This window comes from Eutrigla gurnardus, assembly GCF_963514095.1.
Source record: "Eutrigla gurnardus genome assembly, chromosome: 4".
Taxonomy (NCBI): domain Eukaryota; kingdom Metazoa; phylum Chordata; class Actinopteri; order Perciformes; family Triglidae; genus Eutrigla; species Eutrigla gurnardus.
In genome coordinates this window covers 26621143-26644489 of record NC_139918.1, presented here as the reverse complement: position 1 = coordinate 26644489, position 23347 = coordinate 26621143, and the positions used below count along the sequence as shown (strand labels likewise).

Genomic DNA, 23347 nt, shown 5'->3' with positions numbered 1-23347 from the left:
GGTGAAACTACAAATGTGAACAAGGGATAAACAGCAAAAAAAAAACCTGAAGAAGTAGATTAAACTGTGTTTAAATACAAAGCGATAGCTACGATTCAGAGGGTCACGATTCTATTATTTAACGATTCACGATGCATCTCTAGTTTGGATTTAAACATTCAAATATTTCAAACCAATTCCTATTTGCATGATACAGTTGATGTGCCACATTACTTATAACAAAAATGAAGGAAGAGAAAAAAAATAAAAAATAAAGTATCACGATGCATCTTAGAATTAATTATTTCTCCCACCTCATTTATTTTTTGGCTTTTTCAGGGTTAAGACAGATGTGACAATAAAATGCAAAATGAGGACTTCATTGAAAAACTCGTGCTAATTGTAGTTTATTGTGGAAAATAGGTTTGGTTTAGTTTTTGTAGTATTTTTGTAGTTTAGTTTAAGTAGCTATTGTTTGATTATTATTATTTATTTTTTTGTCCAGTAGTGAGGAATGAATGTTTTATTTAAACAGTCTGATTTAATTTATTATTATTATATTTATTAAGAAGGCCGAAACTTTACCACTGACAGATCACGATTGTCACACAACATTATAGGAAGGACCCCTACCTTTCTCCTGGTCCGGGTCTACGGAGTCCACGTCCCAGCAGCATCAGGTCCCGCTCTGTACCGCACCCGCGTCCTCTGTAGGGGTCCCACTTGGTCCCCGCACCCGCAGGAACACCCGCAGTCTCCCCCCAAGCTCCGAGGCCTCGCAAACAGCCGGTCCAGGCCCTCCTCGGCCCCCCTCTCGTCCACATTGTAGTCAATTTGTAGTCCTCTTCATCCCTAGCTAGCTTAGCTACGTCCTCTAGCTCAAATACATACGGGTTGGCCGACGAATGTAAACACGTCACCTCGACCAACTTGTCGAAATAAGTCAAATATTCAGCCGCGACACTGAAAATGTTTTACATAACAAGCTAAACGTCAGTTAGAGACTTTATTTGAGGCTCTGACACGAGAAAACTTTACCCGCCACTGGCCGCCGCTCGCGTTTCGAACGTTGTCTTCCGCAATACGTCATCTCGCGAGACTTCAGGACGGTACTTTTAACAAAACCGAAGCACCGCCGAGAACAAGTTTTACGTTAGTACGGTATACAGAATACGGGCAAAGAAGGTAGATCCTCTCTGGATCACCAGGCATTTGGAAACTTCTAGATGCTAACGCATGTTGGGCAGGTGTCATAATTAGCACACATTAGCATAATTACCTGGCTAATATTGGGGGTTATTGAGGATGCTAAATCCATTTCTGACCAGAAGGCATCCATGCTCAACGCCACGAGGGTTCCCGTTGACCTGCTTTTGATAAAAAAATTTCTTCCTCGAAAACACATGCAGTCTGTGAGCAGCTGCTGTCTACAGCTCCCAATCAATACTAGACCAATTTGTAGCGATTTAGATACAAAAACAATGGGAAAATAGGATCCAGGTTAAAAAATATATCAGGCGAGTGAAGATATTGTGTTAAAAAATGTTCTAAAAAAATATTTTAACTTAACATGTCCATCATTTGCTTTATAAAATGTCTGAAAATAATAATAAAAAAAAAAAACATTAAAAAAAAAACTCCATTAATTTCTGTTTGGGAGGAAAGTAAACAGCCAATTAGCATCACAAATATGTATTGCTACAATAACAGTATGATGATGATGGTAGGTTGGGGATTAGAAACATCCTTGAATCAGATAAAAACACAGTTAAATAAAAACTAACAAACACAGCTTTAAAGTACATTCAGTGTCCATTTATTTTTCTGCAGCCAGAAAAATAGAAAAAAAGTAAAACCGAGGACATTCATACTGCTGAAAGTGTAGTTTCTCATGCTTGCACGTTTACAGTACATGTTGATCTGATAGAAAGTCTCTTTGAACCAGACAATATATTTACAAAAATAACATTAAAACTGCAGTCTCTTTACACACACGTCGACACATTCATAAAAATAAAGCTTTATGTGACACGTTTCCCGAAAACAATCCTATTTACAGTCAAAAAGGTGGAGATGAGTCCTGTCGCGCTACAGCGGAGATAACCAAGCCGTTCTGCATCAAAACAACTGACAGCAAATGTAAAAAAAAACATCTGAAAAGACATTTTCTGATCTTGGGATAAGCTTAAATGCAACAAGTCTAAATGACTACTGATGTGAAGTAATAGCTCTTGATAGAATCCTTATTGATATGGTTGTATTTGCCTCCAACACATTTTTTACATAATAATATTTTAAGAATTAGACCCAATTATTTGAAAATACTTTTTGAACTAGAAGTAGTAGTATTACACACTCATTTAAAAGAAGAAGAAAAAATCCAAATAATTGCACTCATTTGACCATAAAAAAAAAAAGGTCAAAGGACACAAATACTGTCAGTTATGAGTGGGCGAGGGCAACAAAAGGCACAGATAAGGATCGGGGCATCGATCCCGTCATATTGGCACTGGCAAATCGGTTTGTTTGTTTTTAACGGTTAAAAATGGCAACATTGTTGGTGAAGTGTAGCTTTTCTTACCAAATAATAAGTCGCATCTGAGAATGAAATCCAGTACCAGCTGACAGCAGCATGATCTGTAACTACACAACCCAAAACAGTGAAGCTCTAGTTCATCAGAAGCAGTCTAGACCTTTCCCACCTTTGCCCAGCAGGGGACCACAATGCATCTCTGCGTGTGTGTGTGTGTGTGTGTGTGTATAAATACAGTATAAGTGTGTGTGTGCATCTGATCAGTGTTCAAACAAAAAACAAAAAAATACACTCAGAAAATCAGTCCTCAGTGCAGGAAGTCCACTTCATTCTGCGGTCTAACTCTTTGGTTTCCAAGCCTCTATAGTGCATCCCTTACAGGTCGTCTCTGGGACCTCCAGACCGGCTCTGCTCAGACCAGATCTGGTCAGACCGGATCTGCTCAGACCGGATCTGCTCAACCACCAGACTTGGTCACTCCCACCACATCTCCGGTCCGGCTGACGCTTCCTCCTCCATCTCCTCCTCACTCGGGCAGGTTCTCCTCCTTACAGGCATCTGGTATGAGGAGGAGGAGAAAGAGGAGGAGATAGAGGAGGAGGAGATGAAGGAGAAGAGGAAGAAGGAGAAGGAGAAGAAGGAGAAGGAGAAGAAGAGGAGAAGGAGAAGAAGAACGACAAGAGAAAGGAAGAGAAGAAGAAGAAGAAGAAGAAGAAGAAGGAGGTGAAGAAAAAGCATAAAAAGAAGGAAAAGAAGAAGAAGAAGAGGAGAAGAAAGAGGAGAATGAGAAGAGAAAGGAGAAGAAGGCAAAGAAGGTGAAGGTGAAGAAGAAGAGTTGGAACAAGAGATAAGTAACACCATTTTCATCATTAATAATTGTACATAACCTTTTTGTCAAACTCTCCTGAAGGATATTTCTCCATTTATGCATTAAAACAATAGAATAAACCTCTGGTGAGACACACTTTCATATGTTCTACCAAAACATTTGCACAAATCAATATCGCTACAAAATCTTAATGACATTCATTTGCATAATTCCCTACTTGACCAGCAATAAGGTCAACAAAAGTCACCTGGCTGTTCATGTGCACCACAAACCGACATGTAGATTCAAAAATAAGATTTATCATTCTAACTTTATTGAAATGTTTAATTATGTAAACATTTCAATAAAGCTTGGGTTGAAACACAATGTATGCTTTAAAGCAGAGAGATAACGGCTCGTGACACGGCAGCTACAACAACAACATTAAAATAAATAAGGATGCAGGCATCTGTCATTTGCTTTAAAGCGTGTTAATGCAAGACATCAAAGTGGAGCGACTGGCTTTTAGTAGATGTAACTGCAATTTACCAACATCAACGAGCAGAATCTATAATAAGTAAGACTTCATTTACATTCAAACCCAGCATGCGGGATTCAAACCACTGTGGGAAGAACTTCAGCGCAGTTTTGCATTTATTTGATTTTTTTTTACTGTGAAGAACAGGTTTCAAATTAAATGCACTCATCATCACGTGTCACGGACAGAGTTGGTAAACATATAATCCCACCAGACTGACAGCTTCAGGGGGCAAAGCCACAAAAAAACAAAAAACAAATTGTAGTTTAGTTAAACTCCAGTTTCCTGGCATTAAGACAGTTTGCTGTAATTGTGCTCTGCGCTGTAGTTTACGGACTATATTTAATTAATAAACACACAAAGGAATATAACTTTGGTTCATTTTTATCCTCCGTTCTTGTTGCATCCATATTACCAAACTGTGGAGTGTTTTTTTATTTCATTCTAATTCCCAACACATCGCATCACATTTCTCGTCTCTCTAAAATTGATTTTTAAACTTGATTTCCCTAACTGCATAAACGTATCAAATACAGACACGACACACCGACTTGCTCAACTCTATTCACGCTATGAATCCGCCGTACAGTGGAAAAAACAACTTCCTGACGATGCACAAGTCAAAATTCACACGACATCGTGCATCAGGACAGCCAGGACAGCCAGGCAGCGTTAGGCTACAGGCGACAACCAGCCAGGAGTCAAACAGGTGTTTTTTCCTACCTGGGACGGGGGATGGGGCGGGTTGGGGGAGGGGGAGGGGAGCTCAGGGTCCGGGACTGAGGGGGGAGTTGGGGCTAGCGATGCTGAGCATCTATACCTGCAGGGCTGAGCACGAGGGCCTGGAGGATGTCCGACAGGGAGACGATGCCCTCGATGCTGGAGCGCTCGTCCACCACCACCAGCCGATGCACCTGGTGAGAAAAAAAAAAACACACAAAATACACAGATAAATTCAGTTTCCATAAAGCACATGCATGTATATGTTGTTTCTTCAAAGTCTCACTTCAGCTTTGACTATTCTGTCCACAATGGTCTCCATCGTCTCCATTTTATGGCACTTCATGACGCCTTCGAAGTACTGCGAGCGATGCTTCAGAGCCTGCGTCACCGTGATGTCCAGGTTGTTGTACGTCTTCTCAGCAGCCAAGTTCTACACACAGACATCACAACAACAAAGCATGGAACAACATTTGGAATATAATATGTAATATTTTGTCTCTTAAAAAAAAAAAACTAGTCAGAAGAAGTAGAAAGGTCAACTTACAATCACGTCAAACTTGGAGTAAATATCCACAACTTTGCCTGCGAGAGAACAAAAAGAACTCCAGTAAAAATGTTTTAAAAAAGTACATTTTGTATTATTTTGTTGTTATTTTGTTTGTGTTGCTACCCGACTCGTCCACCACCGGCAGGGCGGACACTCGTCTCTCCACAAAAATGTTCAGTGCTTTGATGATGGGCGTGTTCGGGTGGATGAAAGCGATGTCGTGGTACGATCCGATGCCCAGCTCCCCGAGAGTCTGCTTCATGAAAGCTGGCTTTGGCATTTCACACATCTGGACACACACACACACACACACACACACACACACACACACACACACACACACACACACACACACACACACACACACACACACACACACACACACACACACACACACACACACACACACACACACACACACACACACACACACACACACACACACACACAATGAGGCAGGAAACTCACCACCCACTTAATTTAAAGGTCCCCTATTATACTGATTTTCATTAATTCCACACAGCTGTCAGAGGTCCAACAACACTGTTTTCGATATGCATTGCCCCAAACCCATCCGTGGTCCTGAATTTCAGCTGTCTAAAAGTTGCTCAAATGAGCTCTCCTGAGCACAGGCTGTTTCTGTGTCTGCACCTTTAAATGCTAATGAGCTCCGTCTGTCATCGCCTACTTGGAGAGAGACAGAGACGATGCCGCTTACGCTAGCAGTAGCATGCACCAATGTTTACGGTGGATGTATCGATATGGCTCGCCTATGTGTCTCAGGTGAAGTTGCTGGGTCCCGTATGGTTGGGACAGATCCTTTTACGAGGTCTGATGTGAAGTGGTTAGCACACATATACAAGCTAACACGGACCGTAGCCGGCACATTGTCATTAAAAATGAAATGCAACCACTGTCTCTTCTGTAGCTAGGACAGAATATAAACACTTATGTTGATTTGTACAACCAGAAACAGAGCAATCTGTGTGTCTAGCTCTGAGCGACGACATTGTGTAACACTGCTATCTCACTGCTGTCTCACCGCAGGACACACCGAACTTCACCTCGGTGATGAACGCCCCCTCTCGGATATCTCCTATCATCAGAGGAGTTTGTCTATGCACTCCCTTCGTTATGTTACGACGGGAGCTGAATCTCAACAGCCTGTAGGAGCGCCGTTATACCAGTGGGTGGGGCTGCAGAGACCATGCAGGAGTCGCTCCTCATTCTGGGAGTTGACAGGCTCATGGAGGACCAGTTTATAGGTGTGAGACCAATAAAAACCTGTTTTCATAATATGGGACCTTTAAGTACTGGCATATTTTTATTGACCACAAGGGGGCAGCAGACAAAAGCAAGTGTGGAGATGCGATGACCCAAGTAATCATAACCATCCATCATGTGGATTAAAATGCAGACCAGCAGGGTGTTTGTGTGTGGACTCACAAAAAGCTGGAGGAACTTGAGGATCCTCTTGTGTGTGAGAATATAAAGTGCGTTCCCAGTGACGGGGTCGATGACAGGCAGGCGGTGAATTTTGTTTTTGATGAGTGTGTACACTGCATCGAATAGGCTGCAACACAACAAACACAATCAGCACAATAATACAAATTTGCCAGCATACGTTAAAAAAAAAAAGAGATTCATTATTCATAGTGGAGACGACGCACCTTGCATCAGGTGATATGTTGACCAGAGGTTTGAATGTTGCTTGGAGGTAAACCTCTGTAGCGAGAGATACATTATTAAAGTTACATTCTGCTGAGAAAAACAGGAATAAAACAGGATATCATGCATGCTTCGGTAACGTCACCTCTCCACGTCTCAAGCTTATGTTCCTCCAATTCGTAGATTTGCACCTGAAACACAAGAGGATGGAGATGTCGGGTTCGAGGACCGGGGAAAATGGGGTCTTCGTGCAAACGTTACCTACCATCGGCGACTTGTAGTATCTGTGTAGTATGATGATGAAATCTGTGATTGTCAGCATTCCTGCAACGACAACGAGCATTAAAACCATCTATAAACAACATGCAGCGATTTGTGCAATTGGGTAGAAGAGACAGCGCTGACAAGGGCGTGGTCCAACCCCCCCCCCCCCCCCTCCCTTTATCCTCACGCTGACCTGGCATTTATTATTCATCACACTGACTCGCCATAAACTCTCTGCAGGGGAAAAAAAACAGCACAACAAAGCCGAATGCCCACCGATTCAGCTTTTAACGCTCTCTATAAACAAGAGAGGGCTTTTTTTTTTTAAATTATGATATTTTTTCTCTGGTGAGTTCAGGAGTTATTACTGCGTTTAATGGTTTGTGACGGCTCAAATGATTTCTGCTCGATATGGCGCTGCACTCCACAAGACATGACCGGCAGCATTAACACACAGTCTGTCCTCTGTTTCCATGCAGCGATGACGCACCGGCACAGCAGGAGGAATTACTAAATAGAAATGGACTCAAATATGTAGAGACTGCACGTCCAATTGTTAGAAAGGCACTAGAGAGAAAGATATAGAAGTAAGAAGGAAAAAAGGCATCTAAACATGATTCCTCTTGCAGATTTCACATTGAATTGCAAAGCTTCAAGTCTTTTTTTTTTTTGGAGATGGCATTTGATTGAAAGATTAGCAATCAAATCTGCAATGTGCAAAATGTATGGAAGCCTTTATGCCTCTTATTTGGTCTAAGCACTACGAAATATATATGATTTATTCAACCTAACTCAGACCTGAACAACAAATATCAGAAAACAAACCATGAAAATGTGATACGTTTCTTTAAAAATTAAAAAACCCTTACCACACACTATAAAATAAATATTTTAGTATGTAATTAAAAAAAAATATGAACTTAATTTTGCAACAGGTTTTTGGGGTCCTTACCCACAAAGCTTTGCTTCTCGGTGTCCCATAGTGGAGCAGCTCGCACGCCGTTGGCTACCAAGGCAAAAAAGGCTTTCTTCACCTGCCAAGTTGGAATAAAAAAATCAATCAATCAGATCCATCCATTAGCTGATCGATGGAGAATGAATCAGCAGCAAATCTTCTTTAAATCAAGTAAAAAAAACAAATATTCACCGGTCCAAGCGTATATATTTATGTAAATTCAAACTTGTGATGGGAATTATTTTTACGGTTTTCTTGAAGTTTCATAAACTAGAATAAACAATTAAGTAGAGGGGAAATAATAATAATAATAATACATAGGTTTTATACGGCTCTTTCCCAGCTTAAAAATGACAAATTAATGTCAAACACAATCTTTGGTTGCAGCCTTCATCATCATCATCTGATGACTTCCCGTCACATTCTCCCAGTTTGAAGAGAGACTGGTGTATTTTGTGAACTATGTTGGTTTTTAGCATTTCTGTTTCTTCAGATAAGGAAACTCCACTTTGAGCTTCGGGGGGGATTTTAGAGGTTGAATATCTACACATCAAAGAGGCCAGACCTCCTCAGGATTAATGTTTAACTGCTTTATGACCATTTCCCCCTCAACCATCTCATGGTCGGGAACCGGCTCCGAGGCAAAGACTCTTATACATCTTATTTTACTGAACATTAACTTTGGCTGAATGTCTCTTTTTTTTTTCCGGCTCTCACCTGGAGCGCCGTGTCGAACACGACCAGCTTGGAGCTCGTGGGGACGATGTCATAGCACTTGTGGGATTTCATGAAGCGCATGTAAATATCACTCTCAGGTTCAGCAGCTGTAGGAACAAAAAAAAAAAAAAGGGGGAAATACTTTTAGAAGGAAGGAGAAATCTCACAGGGAATAGATATATCATGAACAATTAACAACCATTACGGCTCCGCACCACTTACGGCCCACTTTGCTGTGCTGATAGTTTAGCAGCAACGAGCAGGAAAAACAGTGGAAAAACACCGACAGTCAAGGAGAGGAGGTTTACTGACCAACCACAATGAAGATTTAACGATGCCTCATTGAAAGTCAAGACAAATTAGCATTTTCTAAGACACTTATTTGGGATTTGTGTGTCATTATTACCTTTCAACAGATAAAAAATACTTTTTAAATTGTTTCAGCCTCACATGCTGCAGGACAAGAACTCTTAATCACCACGATTAAAGGCAGATATGAGGCCTGTTGAACATTTTAAATGCATGGAAGTCTAACAGGTATTTGTCCTCATTTATCAATTAAACATTTTCAAATGATTTTGCTTTAACAAAAAGGAGAAACAGCTGGAATATCTTTGACATCCTGATGTTATGAAGTCACATTTACATTCCCTACTAAAACAATATAGAAACAGAAAATAAATAGAGCATTGGGTGAGAGGATGTCACTTACCATCATCATCTAGTTCAAGTTTCTCCAGCATGCCTTCGAATAAACCGCAGACCTGCAGAGAGAAGGCAACACAACTTTGCTGTGAACCGGGGAGTGAGCAGCAGCAGCAGCAGCAGCAGCAGCAGCAGCGTTTCCCCGGCGGCGCTGCAGACTGTGACCACGCCGAGTGCGCACAACACCAAAACAACCGCGCACACGCACACGCGCAGAGTGAGAGAGAGTGAGAAAACGTTTGCGCGCTCCCGGCGTTTCACCGACCACACGAATAAACGCGAGCAACGTGACATAAACACCGTGCTGTGGAGCCGCAGCTTCACTGGCACGCCATCACCATTATTATTAGCCTGCGCGCGCACACCCCCTTTAAAACCTCGCAGTGGAACAGTCCTGATCCATTTGCTGCAGTAGGGAAGCACGCGCCGCTCAAGCCGCTAACGGGGGGCGCGCGACGAAAAATCGATAAATCACACCAGTGTGTTGTTGATTAGAATCCGCCGAACGACACACTCACACACTCACCGGGGGACGAAGTCTCTCATACACGGCGTGGAGGGGGGAAAAAAACAAAACAGGAAGCCCCGAGCTCTGTGGACACGCCCCCTCCGTGCAACCTGGCTGCTTCACCATATTAGGAAATCCCTTACGTTGCTTAGCAGCAAGAAGCTGGGGATGCCTCGTCACATCCTTAGGGTTCATTTCTTCTGACAAAACACACACACACACACGCACGCACACACACACACACGAGCGCGCACACACACACACACACACACACACACACACACACACACACACACACACACACACACACACACACACACACACACACACACACACACACACACGAAATATGCTGCGTCATAGCCAATCAAAAGCCTGCTTGTTAATTAAGCCTGAACTCTTTTTTGTATATTTAAAGTAGTGTATATATATATATATATATATATACACATATACATATATATATATACATACATACATACATACATATACATTATGTATACACAAGGAGCCACTGCAGCAGTGTGAGGAAAAGACTGTATACCTGCTCTGGGATGCGAGACAGGTCCCCCCCCCCAGCCGTCGCACTGCAATGGTGACACAGCGCTTCCTCTCGCCAAAAAACAAAAAAAAAAACCTGCTCCTGCACTTTCATAAATCTTTGCCCTGCTGCATCGCAGCCTGCACTTTGGTGTCACAGCAAACTCCAGGGAAGCAGATGATGCACAAATCCATTAAAAGCTTTTTAAAATGAGTAGAGTATGAGAAGATTACTTGGTCTCCCTTATGATGCAGAGGGGAGGGAGGGTGGGGGGGGATGGGGCCACAGAGAGGACAACTACCACCAACCACAACCACCAGCAGTCCTTGGGTGTTAAAACATAATACAAGCAGGCGATGAAATATTGATTCAGCCTCTCTAGCCAGAATCCACAATCACTCTTAGCAGACAGGTCGAGGCCCTTCAGATGATTATTCATTGAATGTGCACACGAGCTGTGTGTGGGGGGGGGGATCTGGTACCACATCCACACTGTGGTGAATCCCCAAATAAAAACCCTCAACTACTTCCTGTCTGTCTGACACCTAACGCCGTTGTAAGATATTGCTTCAAAGCCAGAGATAATATTAATACTCTGCGGCTGCAAATAGTGCAAACGCAGGCCTGTCGACACGCAGACGCTTGAATTAAAGAGCCGTAGCATCACTCGTGCTTCCTGCTCACCGCCGTCCAAGTGCAGACTTATGACACTGAGTCAAGCGGCGCATGACTACTATTAGTGTGAACGCCTTGTGATCCGCGTGGCGTTCCCCATACTGACGTGGTGCGAAGACACCTGAACATTTAGTCACATATTCAGTGGAAAAGCAAATAAATATCTCACCTATTTAAAGGAATTCACATATTCAGTCATTACTTGTTCACTCGTGTGTCCCTCTGCTAAACATGGAGGTGACCTTTAAAGTACCCGTGATGTGAAATCTCTCAATAATCAACTACGTTGGAAGTTCAAATCATAAATCCCAGGAATGCTGGACTCCAAACGGCGTCTTGAAAAAGAGAAAGGTGACTCACTGGTTGCGAGGTAGAGTAAGACGACCCGGGGCTCGAGGAAGGGATCGGGGGTTTGGTGGAGGGAAGGCTGAGGCGCTGTCCCGTGTCCGGAGGGGTGGAGATGGATCGGGATAGGGATCGGGAGCTGGCCTCCCGGCGTTCGGGGCTGCCGGGCTGAGCCTCCTGCGTGAAGACGGGCGGCTGGCTGGGCGCCTGCGTCGGGGTGGTGGGCGGCGGCGGCGTGGAGAGCCCCGAGGCTGCGAGAGGAGATAAAAACAACAAGATATCACACCTCACTTATCTCTGGTTCCTGCTGGACGCCGGTCCGTGCTGCGTTTTCGGTGGCGCTACAATGGATACCATCGATGCCGTCACGCGCTATAACGGAGGAGGAATGCATATCTGATCCATCGGGGAGCGAGAGAGTCCCGGGAACTGAGAAGTGACACAGATGCCAGAGATAAAAGCCTCAGGAGTCGCTGACAGGCGGGGATGCACTAACATGCAGCCGCATTGGAAACGCAGAAAATACATCAACTTTAATAACAATTAACAGCATGTTTAAGATTTACTGTGGTGCTTTTACTGCAGATTATCTATATATATATATATATATATACACACACACACACACACAGCCATACATTAACATATATATATATATATATATGTTAATGTAATTATCTATTTTAATCTTTTAAGTAATTAATTATATTGAACTGTATTCCTCAATAACTCTGCAGTGAAGTAACAGCTGTTGAAAATCCCTTGACGTCGCTCTGAAGCTCAACTCATCTCACTGAATGCTCTAAAAAAACAAAAAAAAACAAGCGATCAATAATGGATCAATAGTGAATGATAGTCATCTTCTCCCTGTTCCCCGTGTCCCACCACAGTAAGTCGGCCGATTACAACACAAGCATTAAGAGCCGGCGTGGCGGTCAGCTGCGACGCCGCTCCTCCTGCCACGGTGTCGGGTTGCAGGTGTCTGGTCACATGACCGCCCCCACATGCTCTTCACCCACGTCAGACGGTGTCCCGCAGGGCGACACGGGACACTCACGCCGTCCCGACATATTTCTGAGGGCCCGACAAAGAGTGACGAGGAGGGCCGAGCGGTTCGCGTTACAAGACCTCCGCCATGAGACCCCCAGCTGACGTTTATCACAGCCAAGAGCACCTCAATGTCACATGAGGACTCAGCCGTTGGCATGGAAACCATCAGAGTCAGTGAATCATCCCATATATGAGAAATAAAAGCATTCAGGCTCATTAAAAGGTGAAGAAACCAGTGTGTGTACTTCTAAATGAAGGAGGACAGAAGCATCTGTAACTTTGAAAGAACTTCACACATTCTGAATGCTACGGAGCAGAGACCTTCAACAGGGGGTCCGCAGACTTATTTCAGGGAGTCCGTGACCCCTAGGGGGTCCACAGACTTACTTCAGGGTGTCCGTGACCCCTAGGGCGTCCGCAGACTTATTTCAGGGAGTCCGTGACCCCTAGGGGGTCCGCAGACTTATTTCAGGGAGTCCGTGACCCCTAGGGCGTCCGCAGACTTATTTCAGGGAGTCCGTGACCACTAGGGGGTCCACAGACTTATTTCAGGGAGTCCGTGACCCCTAGGGGGTCCGCAGACTTATTTCAGGGAGTCCGTGACCCCTAGGGCGTCCGCAGACTTATTTCAGGGAGTCCGTGACCCCTAGGGCGTCCGCAGACTTATTTCAGGGAGCCCGTGCCCCCTAGGGGGTCCGCAGACTTATTTCAGGGAGTCCGTGACCCCTATGGGGTCCACAGACTTACTTCAGGGAGTCCGTGACCCCTAGGGCGTCCGCAGACTTATTTCAGGGAGTCCGTGACCCCTAGGGCGTCCGCAGACTTATTTCAGGGAGTCCGTGACCCCTAGGGGGTCCACAGACTTATTTCAGGGGGTCCGTGACCCCTAGCTGGGTCCTCAAATTTACTTCAGGGGGTCCGTGACCTCTAGGGGGTCCGCAGACTTACTTCAGGGGGTCCGTGACCTCTAGGGTGTCCGCAGACTTACTTCAATGGATCCCTGACCTCTAAGGGGGTCCACAGACTTACTTCAGGGGGTCCCTGACCCTTAGCTGGGTCCGCAAATTTACTTCAGGGGGTCCCTGACCTCTAAAGGGGTCCACAGACTTACTTCAGGGGGTCCCTGACATCTAAAGGGGTCCGCAGACTTACTTCAGGGGGTCCCTGACCTCTAAGGGGGTCCAGAGACTTACTTCAGGGGGTCCCTGACATCTAAAGGGGTCCGCAGACTTACTTCAGGGGGTCCCTGACCTCTAAGGGGGTCCACAGACTTACTTCAGGGGGTCCCTGACCTCTAAAGGGGTCCACAGACTTACTTCAGGGGGTCCCTGACATCTAAAGGGGTCCGCAGACTTACTTCAGGGGGTCCCTGACCTCTAAGGGGGTCCACAGACTTACTTTAGGGGGTCCATGACCCCTAGGGGAGTCCAGAGACTTACTTCAGGGAGTCCATGACCCCTAGGAGGACCACAGACTTGCTTCAGGGGGTCCCTGACATCTAAAGGGGTTGATCCCAAACCTTTTTTTCTTCTAATAATTAAAATATGTCCAAGAATAAACATTATAACATGAAAACAACCTTTAATAAGCAAATATAAATATTCCTACTTATAAAATGTCAAATTGTGAAAGTTAGAAATATAGAAATATAAAAGAAGACCTCAGCTGTAGAGAATTCTAACAAAGTGAGACGATTGGAGAGCAGCGTGTTGGTTCGGCCGTCCAACACACTCCACACTATCTCTTGACATTTAGTTGGCGTGCTCCGGCGCCCCTCGGCTTCGGCGGCGCAGCCGTCTTATTTTAGCCGCGCTGTTGTGGCACATTCCACAGGAGGAGATAACAGCGGGGCCGGGTCTCTCTCTCTCGGCAGCTAGACACCACACAGGAAACAGCAAATGGATGCCTGGCTCAAAGGACATGGCATACAAACACAGTACTCTACTGTGTGTAATATTTAAGCTACCGAAGAAAACACCAACAAATGATCAGATGCACTCGTTTAAAAAGTTAATCTCTCGCCCGATAATAAGAGGAAACGGTCCGTTCCACATCGCTTCATTGTGCAAACTATTCAGTCAGAATCAATTAATCAATTAGTCCACTCACACAAAATCAGTGTGTAGCTATTAACTCATTAAAGGTTCTTTCTTCAGGGTCCCTTCCAAAAGTCAAATTCAAGCACTTTCCAAGCATTTCAAGGTGCATTTCCATGCTTTTCCAGCACCTTCCAGCTGTGGTAAACTCCATATTTGTATCAACACAATGGTCAGTATTCAGTCTACTTATTATGTCACTTGTTCATCACATTAAATGAGATGTTATTGTCCTATAAACAACCAACATGATGTTTGGAGACAGCTTTTTACAGAAGACCACAAATGAAAGGAAAACTAATTCCACTAACAGATCCACAGAAATATAATCACCAACTATTTTCATCATCTGTTCATCATCAAAAGTCATTTTTCATGCAGAAATGTCAGAAAATGCTGTTTTCAGTCCCTCAAATATGGAGATCTTCTTTCCTCTGTTCTATCATAGATGTCATCACATACAACACACATTTCAAGACCTTTTCAAACAACTTTTCAAGTGTTTTCAAGGATTTCCAGCACCCGTACGAACCCTGTTTCTTTGTTCCAGCTTCACATTTGTGAGGTTTTACTGGCGTAAACTGAATATTTTGGTGGGTTTTGCAGATTAGAAGAGGTTGCTCACACTTAGTGGTTATATTGCAACTTACATCAGGGTAGAAACATTTAAATCAACCGGATGTCAGGAAGGGACGTGCGTTTCAGGCCGAGGTGTCACCACCTTGTATACCGCCTTTACGATGAACCCTACGTCTCATGCAGCCGCATTCTGGACGTACATCACTATGACAGGACTCTAAATCCGGAGCTGTAAAGTCCGTGATAGAGGGCCACTTGAACGCCTCACACTTAACGCTAGCTGCCTGAGGTCTGCACCAAAGTCGAAGCTTCTTCTTTGGCATGCATGTTTTTGACTGCTCCCCCTACCTTCCACCTTAAACGCTTCCTGTCAATTTAAATAGCGTCTTTTTCAAAATGGAGCATCTATTCTGAAGAGAGACTCCCTCAGGATACGGGACAGAAATAATGAACTGACACCGGATCAGACAGAGTGGCTATAAATTAACTTAACCGTGATGACAGGATTACCACAAAAATACACATTTACTCGTATCTCGGTCGCCGCCTTCACACATCAGAAGGGAGACGTGTTACTTGGGCCCCCCATGCATCGGGCATCGTGCAGTATTTCGAGGCGGAGTGAGAGCTGACCTCTCCCTTCGGGTCACGGCTTTCTCACTCGGGTCGTTGCAGATATACTTCATGCATTTGTGAAACCAGAGAACGTGAACTCAGCACCTCAGCTATAAGGAGAACCTCAGGCCAAACAAACAGTTATGGACGTTGATAATAACTTGAACAAATCTTCAGTTTATGCAAGACTTTTGCCATTTAGATTAAATAACCCTTTAAAATGAGGCTGCAGGTGAACAGAGCAGGACACGTTACCAGACAGACAGGAGGACTCGGACTGATGCCGCCCTCCTAGCCCATCCTGCTCCTTCCGTTTCTTGCTCCTCCTCAGGCTGCCGAACCTCTTCATGAAACGCGGCGGGCGGCGGGTTCCAGGCTGAATTGGACCACGACCATCGGCATGACGACAGGGAGACGAAACTACCAAACTCTCATTTTGCTAAAAATGAAGAAAGTTGAAAGAAAAAAAGTAACATCCGACTGATGTCCACGGGTTTGAGAGAATCGGTGTTTGAAGGTGTTCAGTCTCTCTGGAGGAGACGGAGGTCTTCTTACTGAACTGATGAAGAATCTATGGGACGTCTCCTGCAGGAGAAAAGGGCTAAATGGTCGGCTGCTCCATTCTACGTGGACCTGCCAGCAGTGGAACAGAAAACGACAACTCTGGGCAAAGCTTACAGATCAGCAATAAATAAAAACAATCCACCGACCGGCAGGAAACAGTCTCTCTATCTGTCTGTCAGCTCAACGGCTGAAAGCTGGGATATCCACACAGGTTCAGCAGTCTCTCTCTCTGTCTCTCTCTCTCTCGCTAGTGATGCAAATAACTGGGGCCGGAGTGCCTCCCCCCCTCCCCCCCCCTCAGTGCTGTGAATTGTCAGGTGCAGCTGTGGGAGGCGTCTCTTTAATATAGCAGCATGTCAGCAGCCTGTAAAAGGACGCCGGTCCACCAAGGAAGCATCGCCGATTGGCTCCAGCTGCAGATGAGCCCGCCTCCATTCCACTGCTCGCTGTCCCTCTCTCCCTCCCTCCCTCTCTCTATCTCACTCCCTCACTCCCTCCCTTCCACAGTGCTCTCACTCTCCCTCCCTCGTTCTCTCTCTCCCTCCCTCCCTCTCCCTCCCTCCCTCCCTCCCCCCCCCCCCCCCTCTCTCCCGATGCAACATCTGTCTCACTCCGTCTTCACACTAACCCTCGGTGAACAGAAAACACCACAGATAGAGTCTGTGGTTGTGAGCTCATTCGGTTGTCTGTAACTTTTTTTGGGGGGTCTTGACCTTTACGACCGACCCCCCCCCCTCTCCTCCACCCAAACACCCACCAAGGACAGCAGGGGGGAGCTCCCATGTCAGCTGATCAGAAAGCCTCCATTGAATCCACCCTGACCCGTAACAGAGTCCCCGACGGCCCCGCTCTGTATCTCACCGCTTACGTTAGACCACAGCGCGTCCAGCGCTGATCTCCATTAACACGTCGCCACCCGGCGGGTCAGTGGCCAATACGAAACATCAATGATGAAACCGGTGACCTCAAAACATCCCGTGATACCGGAATAATCATGTTTCCGGTATCCTAATGGAACCAAATTCACTTCAGTTTGTAGTGAAGGTTGCTAAGTTTCAGATATGACATGCATCCTGCCCTTGTAAGGTCTGAGCTGTGTGGATTTTGGTTCTTTTATTGACTGTCAACATACAGAACACAGTAGCAACAGAGAGTAAGAGTGGGGGGGGGGGGGGGGGGGGGGGGGGTACTCTGCATGGTTGTATGTGAGTCTGGTCACTTCCAGATAAGGCCATGAACACACCACAGCTGCCTCCAGCCGTGAGAGACCGACAATGTCCAGGCGATGGGAAGACATTCTCATCATATCTGCAGCAAATATGGATAAAAATGCTCCTCACGCTCAGAAATATTGTGCAACATAAACTACAATCACATCTTCAAGAACATAAAATCCCCCCCCAAAAAATCTTTACTGAAACAGTAACAGAAAATACTGATAATAGTAAAGAAACTAAAATGTACAGCTAGTTTAAGAACTAAATCACTTTGCCTTCAGCACCCCCTTGTGGTGAAAGTAGGGTCTCTACAAAAACATCCCACTCACAAAAATAGAAATGCACTCAGTCGCTGTGTGACGCTTATTTGCAAACATGGTTGCTATTATCATTAAAACTGAAACCACATCTTTTAAGTTACCATCAATAACAAACTGCAGAGGAAGCATGCCGACTCCCGAGGTCTGGCACCGGCAGAGCGATTACACCGACCGCCGCCGCCACACTGACCCTGCACTAGGGAAACAGAAGAATGGGGTGTGTATGTACGTGCCAAAAAAACACATGAGTCATCCTTTGCGTGGCGTTTGATGCCGCTTCCAGCCGAGGCGGTTTGTTTTCCATGTGGAACAGGCTGGTTTTTGTTTTACGTAATAATCACACACACGGAGACACTGAGAGAGCTGAAGGTCTGCTCTCCATCAGACGAGGCCTTGTTCTGCCTCGTTTCCACCGCGCACCACCGTGATGTCATCAATGACTTTTAAATGTGGGAGAATGTGGCTGGACTTCCACGTGTGGGACGCCAAGGCCTGGAACGTAATCTACAGGGTTCCCACACCTTTTCCAAAGTCAAATTCAAGCACTTTTCAAAAACCACACTAGAATTCAAGCATTCTCAAGGATTTCCAGCACCCGTAGGAGCCCTGAATCTAATAAACTGGCTCTGAAATGCAGACGACCACGCTGGGAAGTCGAGGCTAAAGACAAAGAAGCGTTTTCTTTTCCCTGAGAAGCTTGTTGACGATTGTTCATGACGAAGATAACAAAAGATAATCTCCAGGCTCACGACCACGACGGCCTGAAAGCAAAACAAAACAGTGGATTTTTCTTTCCACCACGAGGAAGCTTTCTACTTCCTTATTGGCACAACAATGAGCAGCATGTGTAACCCAGAAAAATGCTGCGTGACACGATTTTTATCAGTTTTGTGCGGGTTCTGTCAGCGGAGGATCAAATATCGACCAAAACAAATCTGAACTTGTGAACTCAAACCAGGCAGATGCAGGTTTCCTGTATGTGGCTTCGACTCGTACAAGCAGCAGGAAAGCCAAACACTTCATCAACCATGTCCTACTTCCTTTACAATCTAATCTTCACGCTTTAATAAAGTCCCAAAATGCACTTGGAGGTCAACCCACTCACCTCTCCGGGTTCTGGAGAAGAGTTTGATGCTCGCAGGTGAGGAGCTGGATGAGGAGCGGAAGATACCACTGAAGCTCAGGCGGCGGGGGGACTTGGGCGGGGAGTCCTTATTGGATGGGTAGGGGAAGATGGTTTTGGGGGACCCTGAGCTGGTCCTGAACTGCACCGGGGCCGACTGAGGACACGGGGGCAGGGGGGCGCCGGCTGGGCTCCTCGCTCCTTTGGTGGGGCTGGCTGACCGGATCCGACGCTCCCCCTGAGAGACAATAAGAAGGAGGTTTTATATTAAAATGTGGGGTTTTTCTATGGAACCCAAATGTTGTGTTTTTTTCTCTTTAATTATTATTATTATTATCATTATTATTATTTATTTATGTTGTCTTTTTCTTTTGTTAACCTAGATATTTTAATTATAAATGTATGAATCTGAAAACTCATATTTGAATATGGATGCATTGAAATCTGTTTTCCAGTACCTGAGGTGAAGTCTGTTTGTTAGACTTGACTATTTCATGTGTGAATCGTATATTTTTTGTTTGTAATATATGAAAAATAAAAGAGACCTTGATCAAAAAGAAAAAGCGTGGTTTCTGCAGCGAGAATGTAACAAACAATGTCCTGACATGCAGAGAAGAGATTTATTGCAAAACGACAAGCTGATTGCGCTGTTTTTTGGTTGCTTCCTCTTTTTTTCCCTCCACATGTGCAACACTGTTTTGCTTCTGCAGACACATTCTATCTCTTGATGGTATCTCCTAAAAAGCCAATGAGATAAAATGGTGCAAAGTGCAAGAAGGCAAATGTTCTTTCAGGATCTATAAAAGTTACTGAGAAACCGATGATATTGATGACGGACTTACTTTAACAAGTGAGCTCTTCTTCTTCAACAGTTTCCACTTGTTTTGGAGTTAATTTGCATTCTGGAGAACATTTTTTTTTATTCAAAAGCACCAAAGGCATAAAATCTAGGGCTGATAAGATGCGATTAGAGCTCAACAGAGAGCCGTATTCATGCTGCATTCATAATGTTTAGCAACTGAAATGATTCTTATGAAACACATAACTCATTCATCCTCTAAAAAAACACCACGTCCCGCTGCACGTTTAACGGCCTCACCCTGGAGGCGAGTCAGTACCGGCACCGTGAGGTTCTCTAGTTAAACAAGAGGATTTTCATCAGGATGTTTCTGTGTTTTTAAGCTCGTCTCTGAAACGTCAATATCACGTAAAGAGAAAAAAAGTCTGCTCCCTGTTTGCAGCGCGGATACCAAAACAAAACAGGAGAGACGGGCAGCCAATGTAGCTGGAGACAGAGGGCACCTCCTCCTCCTCCTCCTCCTCCTCCTCCTGCTGCTGGCTGCTGTCTGCTCTGCATGTGCCAACAACAAATCCTTTAACCGTTTGTGGGCATCTCATACGGTGAAGCAGCTACCGAGGGTGTATTTACATGATGAAAATGTGACAGGAGAATTTTTAGGGGCCGTTAAAAACCAGCATAAAAAAAAGAAAGATGATTCACGAGGGGCACAAAAAAAGAGCCGCTGCACTGCACTCCTAATAATGAGATCAAAACGGGGAAGAATGGCTTCGTCCGGTCGACTTGACGAGGGTTCGGAGGGATATTTGCAGAGACGCTGGGCCGACTTCATGCTCACAATTCATTGCAAACCAATCCTGTGACAAATCTGAGGGAGCGAGAGAGAGCGAGAGCACACACCCATCTTCTCTGTTTGCCAGCAACTCAAGTCTGCAGTTGTGCAAGAGCCTGTTTATGCAAGTGAACGGCTATCAGGGTGTTTTTTTTCTGTCTGGATATAAATGACAGTGACTGCATGTTTTAATCCAGAATGTCTCAAATGTTATTAGTGAGGTGGATGTGAAGTAATGATCGTGGATTTTCCCCATTCAAGTGAATCAGAGCAGACAGTAGGAAGAGGCTGCTTTTCCTTTTTTGAAAGATCAATTTCCTGTATGTGATCCTGCTGCGCCTGGACACAGTGGGCGTAATGTTACTGTAAGCCAGCGAGGGTTGGCACAACACGAGGAATGGCCTTGAGGAGTATTTTTGCTCGACCAAGTCTAAATGTATTCAAAGCCAAATAAACAAGACAAGATAAATCATTAAAAAAAAAACATGAAAAACATGCACACAAACAACAGGAGAAATCATGTACCGTCACACTTTGGGGCGAGCCACTCGTCTCCACTTGCGGGGAAGTAAACGCACCGAAATCCTGCAAAAAAAACAACAAGAAAACAGAGTTTCTGAGCGTCAAGGATGAAGATAACTTACTGGGAACACAGATGGAAAGCAGGAAAAACTGCAAGTCATAACAAGGAAACATGAAGGCCTTCTCTTTCTGTGACTTCGTTGTTCCTCTTCATTGAGTTAAATGTCCAACGATTAAAAAACAAAAGAAGAAAAACATGTTTCGGCAACGCGGAGATCTTTTGCAAGTGAAAACCCATAATACAAATAACTTTCCCTGTTTTACATTCCACTCGGGAGCGACTCAGCAGCACAGCCAGTTTGATTGCATAATTAGGTGACCATGCAAACCTGTTCCAATAATATGTATTATGCAACCCTGTATCAGCGTCTCCATCATGCTGAGGTGGAGGAAGCTCATGTGATGGAGGAGAAAGCTCCAACGTCACAACGACAGTGGTGTTGCTTACTTCCTGTTGGGGGGGTGGGACTGTGATTTGTTTCTAATCTACACAGCAGGACATTGAATGCATCGTGGAAAAAACTGAATTAAGTTGGGTGACGCATGCAGGTGGTGGATGTGATGGATGCCATCCACTTAAAAGCACCACAGCAACCAGGCTGTTATCTATTCTATTAGACAAAACAAATGAGCTGCGAGCAGATTAAGCAGGAGGAGGAGTTTGACCTTGAAAAACAGACGCTTTTTTAAAGTCTGCGGTATCAGTGTTGTCTTTGGAGGCAAATAAACACCCCAAAAACAAAAACACATGAAGTGAATGATGAATAGAGGCAACTGGGAATCAGGTTAAATCAGTACAGTGAGTTTTTCCTGCTTGATATTAATATTATTTAAACGCACAGATAAATTACATTGATGTGTATTATAATAATTAAATAATAATTATTAAAAAAAAACAGTTTTCTTTTTGACGTCTTGGTAAATATAATATTAAAAAAAAGCACACGTGAACTGGAAAGGCGCGATACGGAGACAGAGCTGTCAATCACGCGCGCGCTCGTAGGTCGCGTGCGGGTACATTCGGCGCAACAACAACAAACAAACAAAACGGCTAATAACGGCTACATTTCATGAAAAGTAACAACAACAACCCCGTTTTTTTTTGTTAACAGTCACAGCAAGAAGCCCCATGAGTTCTAGTTCGCCGACTCACTGGCATGTTAATCCGCAGACTTCGTCTCTTCTTCGGAGTCTTCTTTGAGCTCTCCTTGCCGGACTCCATCACCGTGCTTCCCATTTTTTTATTTTCTTCTTCTTCAAAAAAAAAACAACAACAACAACAACAAAAAAGAAAGTGTGTCGCGACTGCAGACCATCAACAAGCCGCCTCCACCTTCACTTCGGTTGCCCCACTGACGCTACTGACGCTACTGACGGTGCGGCTGCTGCTGCTGCTGCTGCTCATCCACCAGGAAGTAGACGCGTCCGCGTCCTCGAATGTTTACAGGTGTTGTGTCGCAGTCCGCGCCCCCTTGCGTGGTGACGTCACGCCAGAGAGAGAGAGAGAGAAAAAAAGAAGATAGCACTCCGTCAGTCGTGGTAAAAAAAAATAATAATAAAAAAACAGGACGCCTTTTTATACAAAACACGGTAATCGAATTTCCTTGTGCGGCGGCAAAACAAAGGAATATAATAATAATGATAAAAAATCTGGAGGGCGCAGCCAGGAAAACACGGTTTTGAAGGGGGAGCTAATTTCGACATAACACCAGCCAGTGGGAGGCGTGTAAAGACATGCTTCACCAACAGAGGGCAGTATGACGCAGATTTTCACTGGTTTGATGGACAAGAATAAAACAAGAATGGAACAAGAATGGAACAAATGGGCTAAGAAAAGAATAATTATCACGATAATATGATTATTAATACCAATAGCAACATAAAAGACTCTAAAAGGACAGGAGTAAGAAGATTCCAGTCATCTTTGATATATATTTTCATTCTTGTTGAAGTGAAGCTGTGAAGCTTTTATGTAAGGACCCAACAATTTAGCTACTTGTAGAAAGAATTACAGTTTTGAAGGTGCTTTATGGGTTGTAGCAGGATCTTAAAACTAACCTCTTA

At 44.5% G+C, this 23347-nt stretch overlaps 1 protein-coding gene across 2 annotated transcripts; it reads right to left on the bottom strand.

Moving 5' to 3' along the window:
• Window positions 1–1772: 1772 nt before the first annotated feature.
• On the bottom strand, window positions 1773–22693 carry LOC311012923 (5'-AMP-activated protein kinase subunit gamma-1-like). Of its 2 annotated transcripts, XM_084008746.1 has the most exons (16): window positions 22437–22693; window positions 21227–21286; window positions 19053–19308; window positions 11522–11757; window positions 9445–9496; window positions 8733–8839; window positions 8013–8094; window positions 7062–7120; window positions 6942–6987; window positions 6799–6853; window positions 6575–6701; window positions 5252–5417; window positions 5126–5163; window positions 4865–5011; window positions 4679–4772; window positions 1773–3070 (listed from the first exon to the last, which is right to left on the bottom strand). In XM_084008746.1, the coding sequence occupies exons 1-16, from the start codon at window positions 22518–22520 to the stop codon at window positions 3039–3041; spliced, it is 1641 nt and encodes a 546-aa protein (XP_083864872.1). In that variant the 5' UTR covers window positions 22521–22693; the 3' UTR covers window positions 1773–3038. The 2 variants fall into 2 exon arrangements, with proteins under 2 accessions (XP_083864872.1, XP_083864873.1); XM_084008747.1 differs by lacking the exons at window positions 1773–3070; window positions 19053–19308; window positions 21227–21286; window positions 22437–22693 and adding an exon at window positions 16102–16499 and having other exon boundaries at window positions 4034–4772.
• Window positions 22694–23347: the final 654 nt, after the last annotated feature.